General features: G+C 43.9%; 1 protein-coding gene across 1 annotated transcript in view; it reads left to right on the forward strand.

Annotated features, from left to right (window-relative positions):
• Positions 1–19,591, forward strand: part of LOC139297262 (TRAF2 and NCK-interacting protein kinase-like) — a 56,652-nt gene that overhangs the window by 30,688 nt on the left and 6,373 nt on the right. Inside the window, exons 6-29 of the mRNA XM_070919849.1 lie at positions 1,137–1,227; positions 1,701–1,831; positions 1,932–1,986; positions 2,545–2,623; positions 2,735–2,910; positions 4,128–4,194; positions 4,320–4,518; positions 5,257–5,373; positions 7,742–7,963; positions 12,124–12,288; positions 12,917–13,183; positions 13,728–13,834; positions 14,310–14,425; positions 15,169–15,266; positions 15,413–15,436; positions 15,781–15,789; positions 16,358–16,426; positions 16,894–17,000; positions 17,208–17,310; positions 17,445–17,594; positions 17,910–18,009; positions 18,195–18,365; positions 18,476–18,619; positions 19,153–19,287. Coding sequence (XP_070775950.1) covers positions 1,137–1,227; positions 1,701–1,831; positions 1,932–1,986; positions 2,545–2,623; positions 2,735–2,910; positions 4,128–4,194; positions 4,320–4,518; positions 5,257–5,373; positions 7,742–7,963; positions 12,124–12,288; positions 12,917–13,183; positions 13,728–13,834; positions 14,310–14,425; positions 15,169–15,266; positions 15,413–15,436; positions 15,781–15,789; positions 16,358–16,426; positions 16,894–17,000; positions 17,208–17,310; positions 17,445–17,594; positions 17,910–18,009; positions 18,195–18,365; positions 18,476–18,619; positions 19,153–19,287 — 2,902 coding nt within the window. The remainder of the gene's footprint in view (positions 1–1,136; positions 1,228–1,700; positions 1,832–1,931; positions 1,987–2,544; positions 2,624–2,734; positions 2,911–4,127; positions 4,195–4,319; positions 4,519–5,256; positions 5,374–7,741; positions 7,964–12,123; positions 12,289–12,916; positions 13,184–13,727; positions 13,835–14,309; positions 14,426–15,168; positions 15,267–15,412; positions 15,437–15,780; positions 15,790–16,357; positions 16,427–16,893; positions 17,001–17,207; positions 17,311–17,444; positions 17,595–17,909; positions 18,010–18,194; positions 18,366–18,475; positions 18,620–19,152; positions 19,288–19,591) is intronic.

A 19,591-nucleotide genomic window follows, 5' to 3' on the forward strand; every position in this document is an offset into this window, starting at 1 on the left:
GGATTAAATCGGAAAACATAATAATGACTGAAGTTTTAAGGAGCACAGTTGTTGCTCTCAATGGCCCGCAGGCAAACCTGAGGCAGCGACGAGTCAAAACGATCTCACACACAGCTCAGGACACGGTTCACTTTTAGAGCAATAAAATACACAGACGCAAGAGCTGACTAAACCTGGGAGTCAATGAAAGCTTCTAATTGTATAGCTTCTCTTCACAGTATTCTCAGTTCATTCTAATTTCAATACTTGACACAGACCTGCCCGTTGACAGCAATCTCCAGTTGTTTGTGTTCCATGATGTCTGTGTTTTGAAGTGATGTGAAGCAATGAATTGAATCTTCCAGGGAAATCTCACTTTTTTTTTTGTGCTGAGGGCTACAGCCTCACACAGAGAACAGCAATATCACTGCATCTTGTCAGTTATACGCAGTGCTGCTTTGAACTGCGGCAACAATGACTTCCTTTCATCCACTTTTATTTTCTTTTTTCACCCTTTATCTCTCATCTCATTTCGTCCTCTCTGCTTTCTCTCTTCCTGCTCTGATTTAGTCGTCTCTTGTGTCTTTCTGTGTACTTCTGTCCCTTTACATTTTGTCTCTTATTCCCCTTTGTCCCTCTTTTACTCTGGTTTTCATCTTGTTTTTTACTATTTATGTGTTGTTTTCTGACCTTTTCCCATCTTCCCTCTGTCCCTTTTACAATTTATACTCTCCCTGTTTGTCTGTGTTTTACTTGTTAAAACAAGAGGCTTCAGTAAAATATTATTATTCTTCTTCCTTGATTTTCCTGACAAAACGATGAAAACGTTGCTAGAAATGATGAAAAATGAACTTCAGGTGGTGTGTTTTGCTCCAAGACTGATGTACTGCTGCTATTACGTCTTTTTCTATGACAACTAAAGCTACTAATAGGACTTATGATAGTGCTTCTACTGCTGTTGCTCTTGCAAAAAACCTTTTTCTTTGTAAAGAAGAGGTTTTTTTGTCCACCACTCATGCAAAGGAAGGTCAGAGGTCAAGGTCAGCTGCATGGTAGCAGCTTTTGGAAATGAGCTCTTTAGGTAATAATACTAATCATGACTTGGCTCATTGCTGCAGAGGCGTTCCTTCACTGTGTGTCTCTTTCGCTGTCTGCAGGGTCTGACTCATCTCCATCAGCACAAGGTCATCCACAGAGACATCAAGGGACAGAACGTCCTGCTGACTGAGAACGCAGAGGTCAAACTAGGTCAGTCTGTCATCTAACGCCACTTGCCAAAATGGCTTTAGGATTGTGGGGGGGGGGGGCAGGAGGAGGTATAACATTTCAGATAGCTCAGAGGTGTGTGTGTGTGTGTGTTTGTGTGAGGCTTTTCTTTCTTCTTTTATGCTGAATACCAGCCTACTCATCTCTCTGTAGCTCGGCCACTGTTCATGGTGCAGATTGCTGAAGAACTCTCTCTCTCTCTCTCTCTAAAGCCCAGTGGGGAGGGGATTATAAAGTCTGTGTGTGTGTGTGTTTGTAAATCGGGCAAGCTATTGCAGGTTGGGTAATTCGTTCCTGTTTAGAGTCCATTATGGAATTCAGTGAAGCCCACTGGTATGCTTGTGCATCAACACACACACACAAACAAGTACACTGTGAAAAACAACTGCAAGTAAGGAAACTGCAGACTATAAGAAGTGTTTTGTGTGTTTTGTGTGTGTGTATTTTCCCTGTAGTGGACTTTGGTGTTTCCGCCCAGTTGGACAGAACAGTAGGAAGGAGGAACACGTTTATCGGGACGCCATATTGGATGGCACCAGAGGTTATCGCCTGTGACGAGAACCCTGACGCCACGTATGACTTCAAGGTGCTTCAACAACCTCCCGTCCGCTGAAGATGTCTGTCTGTCTGTTGTTGTTTTGTTTGATCGCCCTGAGTATTTATGCCCTGCGTCTCTGTCATTACAGAGTGATTTATGGTCACTGGGAATCACAGCAATAGAGATGGCTGAAGGAGCACCACGTACGTACCCACACCTCTGCTACACATCATTTCTTAGCGCTACTACATTTGATCACTATAATCAGGAGGCAGATCCTTTTTCAGTCCACGCCAATGCAACTCATCTTTAGCCATAGTGTTAATGAAGGCCAAGGGGCGTCGTCTAATTGCTGGGCTGGTGCCCAAAACCCTTTGGTGATAATACCTGTGTTTCTTCTTTTTTATTTTCTTTCCATTCATTACCTTATTCCTAGAGGTACTACATTACACACAGTAATTATGATGATTCAATAAATAAATAACCAAATGTTAAAGGAGTATACATGCACAGCTGCCCATTTGTGAGGCATTCTAGAAGAAGACAAGACCTAAGTGTGTGTGTGTGTGTGTGTGTGTGTGTGTGTGTGTGTGTGTGTGTGTAAAACTAATAGATTGTTATCAGTATTGACAGCATATATTGATCAGGTGAGGGTAACTCCAGCTGGCTTTGACTATATGCCATGATAATGTTTAGCACAATTAGCCAGAAACATTCACCCTAACTCACCCCTGGTTGGTACCTGATTTCTCTCTTTTTAGCGCTGTGTGACATGCACCCAATGAGAGCCCTCTTTCTCATCCCACGCAACCCCGCCCCCAGACTCAAGTCAAAGAAGTGGTGAGTTTGTATCTTGATAATTGTGTTAGCCGTGCAGATTTGCAGATTTCCTAGATTAGAGCAGGGGGAGTTTTTTAATTTGCTTTTTTTGTTGTGTGCGTGTGGTTTCAGGTCAAAGAAGTTCCAGTCTTTCATAGAGAGCTGTCTGGTGAAGAGCCACGGCCAGAGACCCAGCACAGAGCAGCTCCTCAAACACCCGTTCATCAGAGACCTGCCCAACGAGAGGCAGGTCCGCATCCAGCTGAAGGACCACATCGACCGCACCAAGAAGAAGAGAGGAGAGAGGGGTGAGGAAGAACATGTATCATATGGATTTAAACACAGATGTGCATGGAGATTTACACACACACACACACACACACACCAAAAATGTGCTGTTAGCTCTAACAGTAATGTGACAATTTTATTGTTTTCAGTGACTGTTTCACAATAAAAGCCACCTCATGTTTCGCCATTTAAAAACTTTTAATGTGAAGTAGCAGCAATAGGAAATGCTTGGTATGCAGCAATAACTTAATACAGCATTCATCATTTCCTGTGAACCCATCGTGCGTGTGAAGGCAATTTGAATCCCAGGTGGGAATGGCGGACTCCGCCTCTAACAATGAAAACGAATATATAGACAGGTATTTACAGAATCTCAATATATTGAATAGCTGTTGCTGAAAAACTTCCGACCATAAATAGTATTCAAAACAGGGTTTGATTTCATGAAAATCTTACGGATTATAACTTCAAAGTGCAGCAGGCCCTCAGTGTGTGGCTGAAGTGTTCTCACACGCACACACACACACACATAAGCACTCATTGCTCAAAAAAAAAAACATGGCTGCAAGGATGAGATGTAATGCACTTTCAGATGTACACACAGACGCAAATTCTCGCACAAATGTGCCGTCACAGTCATGGCTCTCAGCAAGGCGGAAAATAAAAGTGACAGACTTCTCTCCACTCCACCACGACACACACACACACACACACAGTCTGAGTGATAGACTGACACTCGCACACAGAACTGCGCCAGTAAGAACCACATTAACCGCTTCAAGAAACAACATACTGCAGGGCGGACGTCGCGATGATGTATAGAAATGTCTTGTCATTGTAGAGACTGTGGCTTTCTCCAGCTGTCACTTTGTCACATTCGGAGGACAGGTCCGTGTCTCAGAAAGAGCCGGGCAACTTCTGCAACCGTTATGCTTTAAACCTGTTTGACTGAAAGAGCTCCGAGCTAATGTTCTCCACCTCGCTACACACAGTAACATTACAATTTACATTCTTATTCAAAGCGGCTAAAAGAAAGTGCCTTGAAGGAGTAAGGATCTGGGAATGCCAAAATCGTGAGCAGTTTAGTAATGAACAAGGGTAGTTCAAGTGAAAAATGAAAAACATAAAGTGGAATGGCTTTGCACTCTGCTGGTTATTACCTTACTCATTTTGGTTTTATTCCTTTCTATTGTTTCTATTCTTTTAAGTTTTTTTCTTCTCTCTCTCTCTCCATCAGATGAGACAGAGTATGAGTACAGTGGCAGTGAAGAGGAGGATGAAGAAAGAGACATGGGTGAACCAAGGTGAGCGTCTTCACAAATGTACAAATATGAGCACAAACCTACACTGTACAACTTTTCCCCCAAACACATTTGACATCTCTTCGTTGACCCAAAATCATCCTGCCTTGTCACTGGTGCATTCCCAGCTCCATCATCAACATCCCTGGAGAGTCGACCCTGAGGCGGGACTTCCTGCGCCTCCAGGTGGCCAATAAGGAGCGCTCAGAAGCGCAGCGGCGGCAGCAGCTGGAGCAACAGCAGAATGAGGAGCACAAGCGCTTACTGTTGGCTGAGAGACAGAAACGCATCGAGGAGCAGAAGGAGCAGAGGAGGCGGCTGGAGGAGGTAAGCGGCAGGAGGTAGAAGAGGAGGCATTAAGCATGACCTTTGACCTTGGTGAATGCATTTATCTACTGCAGCTTATATAAAAAACATACACCAGTATATACATTTTTAACATGGATGGCCCAAATTCACCTTTGGAGATTATACTGGATCTGGCAGTTCAAACTTACAAAATCTTTCTTTCACCAATTGGTAGAGGCTGTAGAAGAGAGGGAGAGCGGTACAGAGACAGACACACACACACAGCCTTTCCCCAGTGTCTGTCTCTTAGTTCCAGAGAGCAGGCTTACAGAAGGAAATCCTTAGCCCATAATCTGTGCGCTCTCTCTAGGTTCCCACCAGGGTTTGCCTCCCAACGCACGGCTAAGCACCATGACTCGACTCAACTAACATGACCCCTCCACTCAGGGCCAAGTGTGTGTCTGCGTGTGTGCAAATGTGTGTTTGTGTAAGTGTGAACGCATATGTTATGTTTATTTGTATCCTGTGTGAGTGTGTTACACTTCCTTTCATTATTAATAGAAGGGTTAGGGTTAAGCCAAGCCTTGTGGAAGGCACGGAATTTAGTTAAAAGACAAAAATAATACAAAAAGAAAGATGATCAAATGAGTTCACACATCAAAGTTTCAGCATTTGTGTGAGAATCTCTGCTGAGACATGATTTCTTAATTTGTGTGAAAACAGACAGCTCACTGTGCGGTGATCCTGAACCTTCTTGTGCTTCTGTTCTCCTGACAGCAGCAGCAGCGAGAGCGAGAGCTGAGGAAACAGCATGAGAGGGAACAGAGGAGGCGCTACGAGGAAATGGAGCAACTCCGTAGAGAGGAGGAGAGGAGGCATGCAGAGAGAGAACAGGTTCATACACTTACTGTAATATTATATTAAAACAAACAGACAGTATGGTGCCGTAGAAATGTGTAACGCGATGACAACTCAAGTCCAAAATGCCTCATTTGCCCTTAAACTTTCTCTTGTTTTCTGTTTCCTTTTTATGGCAACATCTTCCTCCGTCTCCCTGAGTCATTCTGATTTTACTTGTCTCCTTAAATTACCTCAGAGGCGTATTTTCCTAATGTTTTATTTCAGTTTCAGTCACACAGAACTTGGACATTTTTAATACGATGATACATTGTTTTGCTCTGTTCTCATGATCCCATCCCCATTTGTTATTAGGTCACTTTCTGCTTCTCAGCTCCTTAATCTTGCATGCAAAAGACTAAAACACTACCTCCTTCTTTCTCTCTGATCCATTTTTTTGTTAGCCATATTTCAGTCTAACAGCTTCAACTGCTCTAACTCCAACTGCTCCACCTGCTGCTAACTCCAATCACATTTTATTGCAACATCTTAAATGTTGCTAAAAAATAAAACGCCAAAGTATTTTTCTCCATCTGTTGGTTTTAAGCAGATAAACACATGCCTTTAATGGCAAATTACAGATATGGAGGAAAAACTGGGTATAGCAAGAGATTATCACTTTTGGAAAAGTTGTTATTGTTCTTTAGTGTCAGTTGATCCCTGAGGACGGAAATCTAGACATGCCCTTGGCAATATTACGTAGCAATATTTTAAGGCTGGTCTGCCACAACATAGGAGCTCCAATGGGTATGTCACTGATGATAGGTCTAATGGACAGATATTTTATGGTCTTTCAGAATATCCAAAGACACTGAATTATTGTGTAATAAGTTTTTTTTATTATTATTTAATCAACAAATACCTTTCCATATTTATTCATTGCGTACCCTTATACAGAAAAAGCAAAATATTTTAAAGCATGCATAAGAAACTTCTACTTTTTGTTGTCTGCTCATGTATGTAATATGATCAGTCTTTATCTTTCCTGCTTTCTTTTAACAACTCTTTCCCTTGTCCTCTCACTGAACTTACTGCTGTTTTGGTGTGTATTTTTTCTCTGTCCTGGTGCCTCTTCATCGCTCTGTTGCTCTCCTCCCACGCTTTTCAAGTGTTTTGGAAAGATATATTCAGACCTCTTTTTTTTCTCTGTCTCTTTGTCATTTTTCCTTTGTAACACATTACAATTGTTTGAGAACACTGTCTTCTTAGCTTCATCTGTCTTCTGACTCTCATCTTCTCTCCTTATTCACAGCCACCTCAGGAGATTATCTTCTCTATTTCTCTTTCTATCTCTGTCTTTCTTTCTCTCGCTGTCTGTGTTTGGATGTTCAGATTTCCTGATTTTTTTTCTTCTCTCGGTCTATTTCTATCTCTTGTGCCGACGCGCTGCTCAGGAGTATATCCGTAGACAGCTGGAGGAGGAACAGAGGCAGTTAGAGATTCTCCAGCAGCAGCTACTACAGGAACAGGCATTACTGCTGGTAACCATAGCCCTCCCACGTGCTACTACTGCTCCCCATCTGTGCTGTGTGGCCCCCTATCCCCACTGCATGCACCCGAGTGGCAGTTGTACAGAGGAACAGACTGTGAGGGAATCCACAGTCTGAGTCACTCAACCTGTTAGCTACAGATTTGAGGAAAAACATGAAGCTGAAACAATGAATCGTATATCTCTAATGCTTGTGTTGAATTTAGTCACACCACTGATTGCATGTACAGTACCATTAAGTTGGCTGGATCTCAAAGGATTCCCCAGAGCGCGCAGATAAACTGTTTTGTCAGCCCCAATAATGTTGGCCCACGCAAAGTGAGACCATCCAAGAGAAAATAGGACATTGTTATTTTCCACAGAGGGTTTCTCTCAGTGCCCCAGTCTTGTCTACGGTGACAGCTTTGTGCTTTATTAGAGCGAGGAATCCACAGTATGTCTTGTAGTATTTGTTCATTGCTCTTTGCATCTTATTTGAAGAAAAATTTGTTAAAGGAGGTATAGAGAGAGCCTGCAAGGAAACCTTTTGAGATCCAACCCATGCAAACTCCACAGGCCACAGCAATGACTTCATGCACCAAAACCCAGGGGTGTGTTGTGGCCCGAAAAAAGGGTGTCCTCCTCTACCCTCCCTACTGCCATCCGTCCTGCCTCCATCCCTCCTTCCTTCTCAGTACCTACCTTCCCCTCCCCTGTCTCATAAGATTTGACAAAGCCTTTATCTCCTTTGTCCATAATCAGCCTAACAATCGTGAAAGGTCTGTGTTCATGTTCCATATACGCGATTCCAGTTGTCAATATTTGACACATTTATTTGTGACTTGAATCTGACATTAGAAACAGTCTCTCATCTCTGTCCTCCCTCTCTCCCTCCAGGAGTACAAACGTAAGCAGGTCGAGGAACAGCGGCAGGCAGAACGGCTACAGAGGCAGCTCCAGCAGGAGAGAGCCTACCTGGTGTCTCTACAACAGCAGCAGCAACAACAGCAGCAGCAGCAGCAGCAGCAGCAGCAGGAGGGAAGGCAAGCAGAGAAGAAACAGCTTTACCACTACAAAGATATCATCAATCCTAATGACAAGCCTGCCTGGGCTAAAGAGGTAAGTCACAACATGCATGATATACAAAGACATGCATGCATTATTATGAATATGAGAGTTATTTTTTAATGTGAAATCCCTTTTCTTGGGTGAGGAGAAGTACCAGCTCTGAGGAAAGTAGTGCACTAGATATGTGCATGCATTTGTGATGATCCAGGTAATGTTTTGGAAATCAACCCCTATTGTACGTTGTACACGCCTAGTGGCCTTCTTGTGTTGTTAATATCTTATTCAGCAGGTCATACTAGAAGCAGCAGTCCTGTGAAGAAAGTAGGAGGGGGAAAGTGGGGAGACCTCGCTTTTTGAATCTGAAGACGTTTGAGAATTAAAGCTGCTGCTACGATAATCACACTGTGATGTCTGCTTTGTGCGTGTTTGTTTTGTTGCTTACCCTCCTCTGACTCTGACTCCTAGGTCCCGAAGCAGCAGCATGTTCAGGGTAACCCGCCCCGCTCCCACCTTCGACATCACCAGTCATTCAACCAACCAGCTTCATCCTCTGGCTCTCACGGCCAACACAGAGCTCAGCCCCCTAGGCGAACCCCGTCCCATTGCGCCCAGCTCCTCCCCACCCACCTCCCCCATATCCGTATTTCACTAGACCCCGGAGAACCCCTAGATCCGGGGCTGAAGCAGGAGATCAGTCAGCAGGTCAGAGAGTTTAGGGCTCAGAAACTCAATCAGAGGGGCCGCAGCCCGGGGCCCATCCAGGAACACAACCAGGCCGCTGGCCAAGAGCCCAGTAGGGGACGTAGTAAGAGTCATAAAGAGCATTCTAGTCAAGGGCCAGTCAGCCAGTCTAATCCAGTACCCAACCCTTATCTTCTGGGGCCCAGTAATCAGAAAGAGAAGCCTAGAGACAGGCCTCTCTCTGCTCCCACTCATGCAGCCATCCAGGAACTAATGTCTCCGGAACCACAGTTTAAGGCACTTCAACCTTATCCTCAGTCCCCAGGACAGGTCCAGAAACCCCAGTCCGGATCTAATGCTGTTTCCAATCCTGCGGTCAAACTGGTTAGTGGCCATCCTCGCATCAGGTCGCAGTCACCTCGCTGTAGAATAGATGTAGAGATAGAACCAATGTATCAGGGAAGGTCATGGAAAGACTTGAGGTCAGCCGTTAGCTACGAGAGCTTAATGGTGGCCTCGAAGTACTTTGACCAAACTGACCCCCTCTCTCAATCCTTCCCTGACAGTGCTCTTCTCCCCGCCCTATCTAGACAAAGAAACGCCTACTCACCTGCCTCCAACGGTGGCAATCTTCTTCAAGTCCCCAATAACAATAACAACCTTTTCCCTGCATTAAGAGGAAGCTCCTCTATGTGTGAGCTTAGTTCTTCTGCCTCGGCAGACATACTCAGACAGAACCTGGCTGAGGGCAAACTAATGAGTAGTCACTCCTCTGACCATTTGCAATCCAGATCTCCAAACGTTCCAGCTCCTTGGTTGTGCCTCTCTCCTCACACCTCTCCTCAACACTCACCCTCGCACTCCCCCAAGTCCTCAAGCTCGTTATCCATCAATACTTTGTCCCCTGTATTCTCTCCTGACTACCAGGTGTACAACATGGCCTACCAATCATCTCCACCTACCAAACCCCACCTCGACCACTCCTCCTATCCCCTCCTCATCTCACCTTCCACTACCCCTCACTGCTCCCCATATGCCTCTCCCTTCGGATCCCAGTCCCAGATCTGCCCCAGATCTGTTGAGTGCTAGACCCTTGTCCAAAGCACACATGTTTAGGAACACACACACACACACACACACACATTTTTTTATTTCTAGATTTGTGACTGAAACAATGCATTCCCTAGCCCCAAACCTTAACCATAGCAACTACATGCAGAACTCCAACCCTTATGCTAATTGCTGTACCTTGTATTGCCTTTAGTACTGGTGGTTGACACCATATTAAGGTGTTGGTCAACACACTTTTTTTGTAACTCAAAATTTAAATGTCTACTTGATGACTATGATGAACTCAAAAATTACAGTAATTAACAAAAGGACAATCAAGTTATTCCCCATCCAATCTTTAAACATAAAACTGTAGTCCAAAAAATGTGCCCACCTGGCTACAGATCAAAACATCTACTGCCTCTTAACCAAAAAAAGCCAAATTGGTCCTGACAAAGATAGAAGTAGAAGAGCTTACATACATACTGTACATACATACGCACACGCACACACACACACACACACACACACACACACACACACACACACACACACACACAGTGTACATTAACAATCTTTAAATATATCTACATTTATCTCTACAAAGTGTGTTTATTTATTGTTTATTTTTGTACAGGTTGTTAATGATTTTTATATAGCCTCAATTTTTGTTTTGTATTTTTATACTGAAAATATTCTCTACTGGGACTGAGATCCAGAGGAGAGGTGCCGATATTCAGGGACAGTCTCTGACATCACCCTGATCCATCGGTAGCTTTGTTAACCAAAGTCCATCCCCAACCTCCCACACTCTGCCAGCCACCTTGTCACCCTAATCACCCAGTGCCCCATTAAGTACCATGGCAAGCCCACTCCTAGCCATATTGGTGTCGATGTCATCTGGGAAACCCATCCATCCCAGCTTCCTGTTAGGTCAGTCAACCTTTCAATCAGATCCCGGCTTGGTGATGGGTGCTGGCCAAGAGGTGATGGGATCCTTTTAACAAACCTGAATCCTCAAAGGATGCCCTTCTGTCCTCCATCTGCTCTCCTTCCTCGTCTTTTTCTGTGTCCTCTCTTAGTGTAGATGTGGCAGTGGCTACAATTAACCTCCTCTAATGCTCTGTTTTATCTCGTAGAATCTCTGCCATAGTAGAAAGATCTTTTGAGTGGCACCTGATACACACAAAACGAAGATTTAAGCAGCATTACCCAAAAGGTTTTTCTTCTGTAAAGGGATCTTCTAATAGTCTTTCTCTTTCTCTTAAAGGTCAATGGATGTTTGATATGCTAACCTTGATCATGTACTGCCCCCACAGATCACAGCAGTGCTTCTCCTGAGTCACCAAATGTTTCTTTTCTTTTTGTACTTGGCTTCATTCATTCCTTCACCAGTAGTTACTTTTCATCCCAAGTGAACTAACAAAGAATTTGGGACGTTTTCTGCCTCCATAGATGTCATAGTTGCTGCATTGTAGTGGACTCCCTTGCAGGCAACTAACAAAGATTTGGGGAATGAGACAGTATTGCATAGTTGTTCTGACCCAAGTCATAATCTTGAATAATCCTACTAGATTATGAGCTCATGTGGAATTATAGAAAGCCTCCAAAGGGGATAGTTCTCATTGCACACGCATGTTTACCTGGGGGCTATTGACACTATGCCCTGCTGAGCCATGACTCAACCCTCCACCAACCGTTGAGTAGAGTGGAAAAGTGTGATTTGGGAAGCTGGGAGCATTCCTCGGGGCCTTCTCTCTCTGCACGGCAGATAATCTGATAATCTGATTACATTGGCAAGAGGAGCTTTCTGCCTTCCTCACTCAGATATTTGGTTCTTGTTGGCACATGCACTCCCACAAGTCGGTAGAAATAGTCACTCAAACTCTTATGTACACTAACAATCAAACATGGTTTCGTATGTGTGCGCACGCCACATTCGCATGTAGTGAAATCCATGATTTTGGTTTGAATGTGGTGTCTGCTAAAGAAGATTAGGGATAATTCTTGACCTTTCCCCACAGCCATCAGACGCTCTTACTCCTCAACTGCATGTGGGACATGGAGACACGCATAGACAAGTAGATGAGGGAAACGAAGGGAAACCAATCTACAGCCAAAACAATGTGTGGCACATTGGAAGCTGTTTCTTGATTCTTTTATTTAGATTTTATTAATTCCCTCGAGGGTTTCTGTGGAAGTCTGGCTTTGATTCAACTGTGTGATTACACATAAAGGGCAATTACGAAAAACAGGGTCATCGAGTCATGAAAACGAGTCATGAAAACGAAACAGAAATAATTGCGTGTGAAGTGAGAAAACATCACCCGCACTGTCCCACAGCGCTGAGCGATATTCAGATTGTCTGGTGGCTTGTAGGGGTGCATGAGGGGGTAGCGATACCCGCGGTGGGTCAAGTGTGGTGACTGGTTGTGCTGTGTGCTGGGCTGTGAGTGACAGTGGTATGTGACCCGTCCCAGGTGGAGGACCGATCTAAGCTGAACAGACAGAGCTCCCCAGCGTTGCAGCACAAAGTGTCCAACCGCATCTCCGACCCCTCCCTCCCTCCCCGCTCCGAGTCCTTCAGCAGCGGGGGCATGCAGCCCGCCCGCACCCCACCCATCCACCGATCCATCGAACCACAGGTGTGTGTGTGTGTGTGTGTGTGTGTACTTGTGTGCAAAAGGAGGCATGTGAATGTTAGGTGTGTTCCCTAGAGACCAGTATGTTCAAACAAATAATCACAAACCTCTTCACTCCTTGTTTATAAGTTTATGCCTCCATATCAGTCAATCTCTTTCTCTCTTCCATTTCTCTATCTCCCTCCTTACTGACTTTCTCTTTTCTATCTGTATTTCTCTTCATCTCAATCCATATTCTGCCATATATTGTCTTTCCCTACAAATTTTCATTTTCACCTTTTCATTATGCCTCGTACTTTCTTTCTCTATTCTATCTCTGCCTCCTTTCCTCTCCCTACCTTCTTTTTTCACTCTGTTCATTTCTCCTCCATCACTTTGTACTTTATTTCTTTCCTCCTTTTCCCTCATTCTTTCCCACTACATTTGGATCTTTAACTGTTTATATCATCCTTTCCTCTTTCACCCTGCCGACTGGCTCTCTCTATACTTTTTCCATCAATTCTTCCTACCTTCTCCCTTTCCATCTTTGCTCATTTTCTCTCCCCTCCTAACCTATACACCACCAAACTCACCCCATTCACCCAACTTCCCCTCATCTCTCCCTCTGTCTTTCTCTGTCCCCCTCCCACAGATTGCTCACCTGGTTCCAGTGAAGACACACTCCAGCTCCATGTCTGGCTCTCAGTCTCTGCAGGACCAGACCGGCTCAGCTCTGAGTGAGGGCGTCAGCGTGGGCTCCCCCAGGCCCGAGATGCCCCGACAGAACTCAGACCCCACTTCTGACACCCCCGGACCCCCGCTGCGCATCACAGGCAGGGAGGAACGGGATCGGGAACGAGACAGAGACAGGGATCGCGACAGGACCGCATGGCTGAGAGAGGAGGACATCCCACCCAAGGTCAGAGAGACAGAAATGTTTGATTTAAATTTGTTCTACTTATTGGATGAAACGTGGTATTATATTAGATCTGAGCAACACTGTTCATATGTTGTTTGATGTCTAATTTTTCAATATTTCAAAGCTGATATGAGTACGCTTAGTCTTTCTCATTTGTTTGATTACAAAGTGGTTGATGTGTGGCTTTACAGGCTGTGCTGACTGTCTCCAGTCAAGTGAGGCAACTGAACTGATGTTGAAAGGACAGCAAAACAGTTTTTGCATGGTTTAACCAGCTTTTGCAAAACTTGAAAAGAGCTGCTGGGCTTAATCTGTTCACTTTTATACAAGTACAAACATGGTATTTAGAGCATCACCGCCCACAGTTTAATGTACCAGACCTTTTTTCTTTAATTCGATGTTATACAATACGTTGTATTAATGATATAATAATCAAAAAAACATTCTGGATACAAGCTCTGAACTCCTTGTTAGGGAATTAAAAGACAAGCTTTACAAGACCTTCTGTCTGTGTGTGTGTGTGTTTGTGTTTGTGTGTGTCCAGGTCCCACAGAGGACCACTTCCATCTCCCCAGCCTTGGTCAGGAAGAATTCCCCTAATGGAGGAGTGGGTCTGGGCCCTCGCACAGGTTCCCAGCTCATACGGGCCAGGTAAAGCTCATATTAGCACACTGTCCACCTCTGAAGTCTAAACTAAACATCTGAAGTCAACCTTTATAGTCTAGATCATCCTTTAAACCCCTTCTTAACACATTTATGCAGACTGTTTTTTAATTACCTGTAATAATTCTCTGGTTTTATTCTTAAGTGACTTTTAGATAGATTCCTTCCATTTTTATTGCATATCTTGAAACACTGTAAAATGCCATTACAAAACATGCTGTGGTATATACTTTTACAAAGACTGCTGTACCTGTTAAATTAGATTAAAAGTTAACATTGTTGAGCCGAAGCTATTGATTGCAGAAATTCCATCATACTGCATTGATGCCGTTTTTACACTGCAGGAGTTGCCTAAGATTATCTAAAGTATATAAAAACATGGCAATTCTACAGTGCATACATCATATGTTGTATAATTTTACATAACTTACAAATGAGTGAAAATGTTTTCCTCCTGTTTCAGTAATCCAGACCTGCGGCGCTCAGAGCTCTCTCTGGATGCCATGCTGCAAAGAACTTCCTCCAACTCGTCATCCTCCTCCTCCCCTTCATCTCAGGGAGGCTCAGCTGAGAGGAGAGGTACAAAAAGTCGGACAGAAACTCTAAAAGCCACAAAAACATATGCACACACACTGAAATAAAAACTGACATGCACACACTGGCAAATACACAGACACGCTTGCATGCAAACAATTAAAAACTGGTGCATGTACTTGCTCTTGTATACATGCAAATGCGGACACAGAAGCACACAAACGTCCACGCACACTCACAGGGCTTCAGCGAGTTTCAGAGGCTATCAGCGGGACATTGTCAGTCGCAGTTCTGCTCTGATCAACCTGTCTGATGTGCCCTGTTACTCTCAGCCTCCGAAGAGATAGAAGAGAGGAAATGAGAGAGGGTGATAGAGAGAGGCGTACAGGGATGTGTCAAACAACAGGCCAGAGGGATATCTAAGATATGCATGGATCTCCCCTTGACAAACACATGGCAGAGAGAGAGGTTGAAGTATGGTAGGATCGGTTTTTCCTTCAGGTTTGTTGGATGTTATTACCATTTTGCAATGGGGTTGACAGTAGATATGGCAGAAATGTACAACATGAGTTAGATAGTATCAAGATAGGTAAGAAAAATAGCTTAAAAAATATGAAATATGAAATGGCAATGTGTGGCAAGCAAAAATGTTTTCACAATGTAATGAATTTGAATTTTAAATAAAATGTTTAAAATTATATCTGTCATTTTTTTACATTAACATTTTTTTGATAAAGCGTATTTGTGTGTGTCGGTCAAATGTGTAATTACTTGCTTTTTCTGAACAGGTCAAACTAAGCAGGAAGGATCCCCTCCAGGAGCCAATCAGGAGGCAAAGGCCAAACAGGAAGAGGGCCGTGAATCAGCCAGACCCAGCAGACCTGCAGTGAGTCGCACGACACAAATACACACATACACTTTCTATCGCAGCAGTCTCCTCTCTGGGAATCTTCTACAGGCCTCTTCTCCTTTTTTCTGCTATTCATCTGGTTCTTTCTTTCTTTCCTTCTTTCTTTGCCTTTCATTCTTCAGAGCTATAAGAAAGCCATAGATGAGGTTAGTGACACTTGAGTCCCCTTTCTTTTATCCCGGCTTACTTTTGCCTCGATCTTCAGAGCTCCTCTTTTTTCCCCTGGCATGGTGGAGTTAGTTGGTTTCACAAGAAGATGACATTTGTGTCTTTTACCTTCCTAATATCAGGGTGTGATGGCAATGGCGGTGCATGTGTGCTTCTACACACATACCTGAGAGAGTGTATGTGGACGCGTGCTTGTGTGGGTGTGTGTGTGTGTATGCATGTATGTGTTATGAGTGTGTGTGCGCGGGTGTGTGTAACTTGAACTGCCAAGCACCTGAACAGTCTCTTTTCCTGTTTCTCTATTGTCACGGTTACTGGTCAGGAGGAGCTGGTAAGCCCACCGTGTATGACGGCCCCCCCACCCCACCCCCACCCCGTCTGCATGATTTGGTCTGATCCATCGGCTGGGTTGAATGGGGAGGGAAGGGAGGGGAAGAACCATGGGCCACTTGGCATGGGGGTGATTGGTAGAGGGGGTACAGATTGATGCTGCACTCCAGTAGTACATCAAGCCTGATTATCTGTCTTTCTCTCTTCTTATGACCCATCTTCACAAAGTTAGTATATTGCTCGTGAGCGAATAAAAGTGCTGATCTGTGATCACTTCTTGTGCCACAAAATAAAATTTTTAGTGTGACTAAGCAGAAAACGTGGTCTCACATAAGCACTCTTGTTCCAGGACACCTCCGTTTACAGGCCCAGACGTTTATGTGACAACAAATCAGTTGTTTTCTTGTCATGATGCTGATGGTTTGTCCTACTCTCTGCCCCGCTCTGCTCCCCTCGTCCTTGTATGTGATTTGGTCTCTCACTCCTCAGGTTCTGAGACTGATGATAACAAATTGATGAACTAACTGATTTGGTCTCCTTCTCCTCTCCTCTTCTCTTCCTCCTTATAGGACCTAAGTGCACTGGCTAAGGAGCTCAGAGAATTGAGGGTAGAGGAGGGCAGCAGACCTCCAGTCAAGGTATTTATAATATTGATTATTATGAATAGATGGCTATATTTATTTTTATTATAGTCTTCGTTAGAAGGGGAAAGAGTGAGATGACAGATCTTCTTTACATCCATGTTTGCTAACTTACGGTCTTCTTCCTTGCCTTTGTTGGCGCATTACCACATACACTGCTGACCAGCAGAATAGCGTAAAACCAGCGGCAAGAATGTGCATTGCGTTGCCCGCGTGCACGTGTGCATGCATGTGCCCGATACAAACTAAACAAGGACCCACTGGTGAAAACATTCCTCTGTAGTGCTGCTTGTGGTCAAACAGGGCACCTTTAATTTGAAGAATTCCACGGAAAAACATTAGACATTAGACTCAAACAGATTTGAATAAAAGTACCTTGTCTTATCACAGTGTTGCTTCTCAGAGGGTTTCTGACCAATTCTCTTTATTTTGTCTCTACTTCTTGCGTTCCAATAATAATCTAGGTGACAGACTACTCGTCCTCTAGTGAAGACTCAGATAGCAGCGATGAGGACGGGGAGACGGTGGGGCATGATGGGACTGTTGCTGTTAGCGACATCCCACGCATCATGTAAGTTGTCCCTTCTGTTTTTGTTTTTCCCCATCTCTGTGTTTTTTCAAGCTAGACTTGTCAGTATCCATTTGTGTTAAGATATGCATGTCTTTGGAATATGCGCCATGCCAGGAGCCTGTCAGTATAGTTTTGGCCGAATTGCTTTGTAAATAATCGGGTCTGTGTGTGTGTGTTTTTGGGTGTGTGTGTGTGTGTGTGTTGCAGGCCAGCAGTACAGAGCAGCAGTGAGTCGTATGGAGGGCTGACAGAGGGCTCTTTGGGAGATGCCTATAAAAGCTCCAAGGACGGTACTCTAGTGATGAGAGAGGTGATGAATGGACACACACACGCACATACACACACACACACACACAATAGGGAAAATACTGTTCATATTCTTTCACACATCATATCTCCTCTTTCCTTTGTTTCTCAACTCTCAACTTTTTTTCTGTGTCTCAGGCAGAGGAGAGGAGGAGAGGTGGTCACACTGAGAGTAATGGGTTCGGGAATCACAGTAACCATGGTAACCTCCCTGACCTGGTGCAGCAGAGCAACTCTCCCTCAGCCACACCCACCACAGCCCTGCAGGAACTGGGCGACATGGCTGAGGTCAGACACACACACACACACACACACTCACACACTCATTCCTGGATATAGTGCTGTAAATAAAACAAGTTAAATTAATGCAATAAGTCTTAAAATGATATTAAAAAAAGTTAATATCATAAAGTTATTAAAATGACTTTTCATATTTGATGTCTCGCGACTGCAATTAAACAAATCCAGCACGTGTCAGATAAAAGTCTGAATTTCTCACATAATTGCACAATATATTTTGATGTCTGTCAAAAGGTTCTTGGTATAAATTCAGGCCATGTAGACTGCTGCTAATTAAAGACTCACTGTCTGTCTGTCTTACAGTTTGGCGTGGGCGGGTCCGAAGCGTCCTTCACCCCATTTGTTGATCCACGTGTCTATCAAACCTCCCCAAGTGAAGACGACGATGAGAACTCAGCAGCAGGTAAGCTAACCTTAAAAATGTTTTAACAACAGGCAGTGTATTTGTGAATTGTTCAATGAAGGGCGTAATTAGCGAGACAGACAACTTTGCTGTTTAGTTTTGCACCTGTAAGGCCTGCTGTCAAAAAAAAAATCAAATCACTTATGGCTGTTTGTCCATCTCTTTTTTCTTCTATGGTATCCCAGCCATGTTTGCTAATGAGCTGCTGAGGCAGGAGCAGGCCAGACTAAACGAAGCCAGAAAGATCTCTGTGGTCAACGTCAACCCGACCAACATCAGACCCCACAGTGACACACCAGAGATCCGCAAATACAAGAAACGCTTCAACTCTGAGATCCTGTGTGCTGCGCTCTGGGGTAAGAGGGAACATCCTTCATCTTCCTTACAAAACAAGAACATTTTAACTGTCCAGAATTTTTGTGTATCTTTCTGTGTCTCTGACTCTTGTGGGTGTGTGTGTGTTTAGGTGTGAACCTGCTGGTGGGGACAGAGAACGGTCTTATGCTGCTTGACCGAAGTGGACAAGGAAAAGTCTATAACCTGATCACCAGACGGCGCTTCCTGCAGATGGATGTGTTGGAGGGCCTCAATGTGCTAGTCACCATATCTGGTAGGTCTAACACAGACACACTTGCACAGTATGCACACATGCCAGTGAATGCTCATACACACCTCCCACACCCTTCTCCTGTGTATCTGAACACAGATTGCAGCTCACATACCTCTTGTAATATGCATGTACATCTCAGTTGTTCCCTATTAAGGAAGGTCCTGACGTTATGCCTTTGATAAGTACACATCAACAGTATGTGTTTTATTCTCTCAAATTCAAATAAGCTTGAAATGTAGAAAGTAAGACACAAGAATAGATAAGAATAAATATTATGTGTATCATCATGTGTTTAGTAAATCATTGCAAGAGTAGTGATGAAAGCAAAATAGACAAATACAAAAGATTGGCTTCCTCCATTCCTCTCAAAGTATAATTCTTTGAGTCATCTGGGTCAGTCACAATGGCCAAGCAATCCACCATTGTGTGCTGTATACAGCCAAGTAGGTTTCCAAAATATATGGGGATTTTATCGCTTCATTCTAGTAAATTTGATGTAATTTCTCCTCCTCCCTCTGTCCCTCCCCTCTCAGGGAAAAAGAATAAGTTGCGTGTCTACTACTTGTCTTGGCTGAGGAACAGAATATTACACAACGACCCGGAAGTAGAAAAGAAGCAGGGTTGGATTACAGTTGGGGAGCTGGAGGGCTGCGTGCATTATAAAGTTGGTAAGGACCTATATGTGTGTGTGTGTGTGTGTGTGTGTGTGTGTGTATATATATATATTAATATACATGTGTGTTTATCTTATTAATTAATAAATTAATTTGGATCACATGTGCAGAGTGTGATATTTAAGCTTCGTTCTGACTTGGCCTGTTGTTCCAGAGTGAGCTGAAGTGTAGGAACAAATAGGAACAAATGGGATTAGATATGCAGGTTTTGGGCTCACAGGTTGTTTTCTTAAATCCCTAACCAGCTGGGAAAATGTCATCAGGAGGAGGCGACATGCATGTTATATCAAGCAAAACA

The sequence above is a fragment of the Enoplosus armatus genome, chromosome 15, assembly GCF_043641665.1.
Source record: "Enoplosus armatus isolate fEnoArm2 chromosome 15, fEnoArm2.hap1, whole genome shotgun sequence".
NCBI classification, from domain to species: Eukaryota; Metazoa; Chordata; class Actinopteri; order Centrarchiformes; family Enoplosidae; genus Enoplosus; species Enoplosus armatus.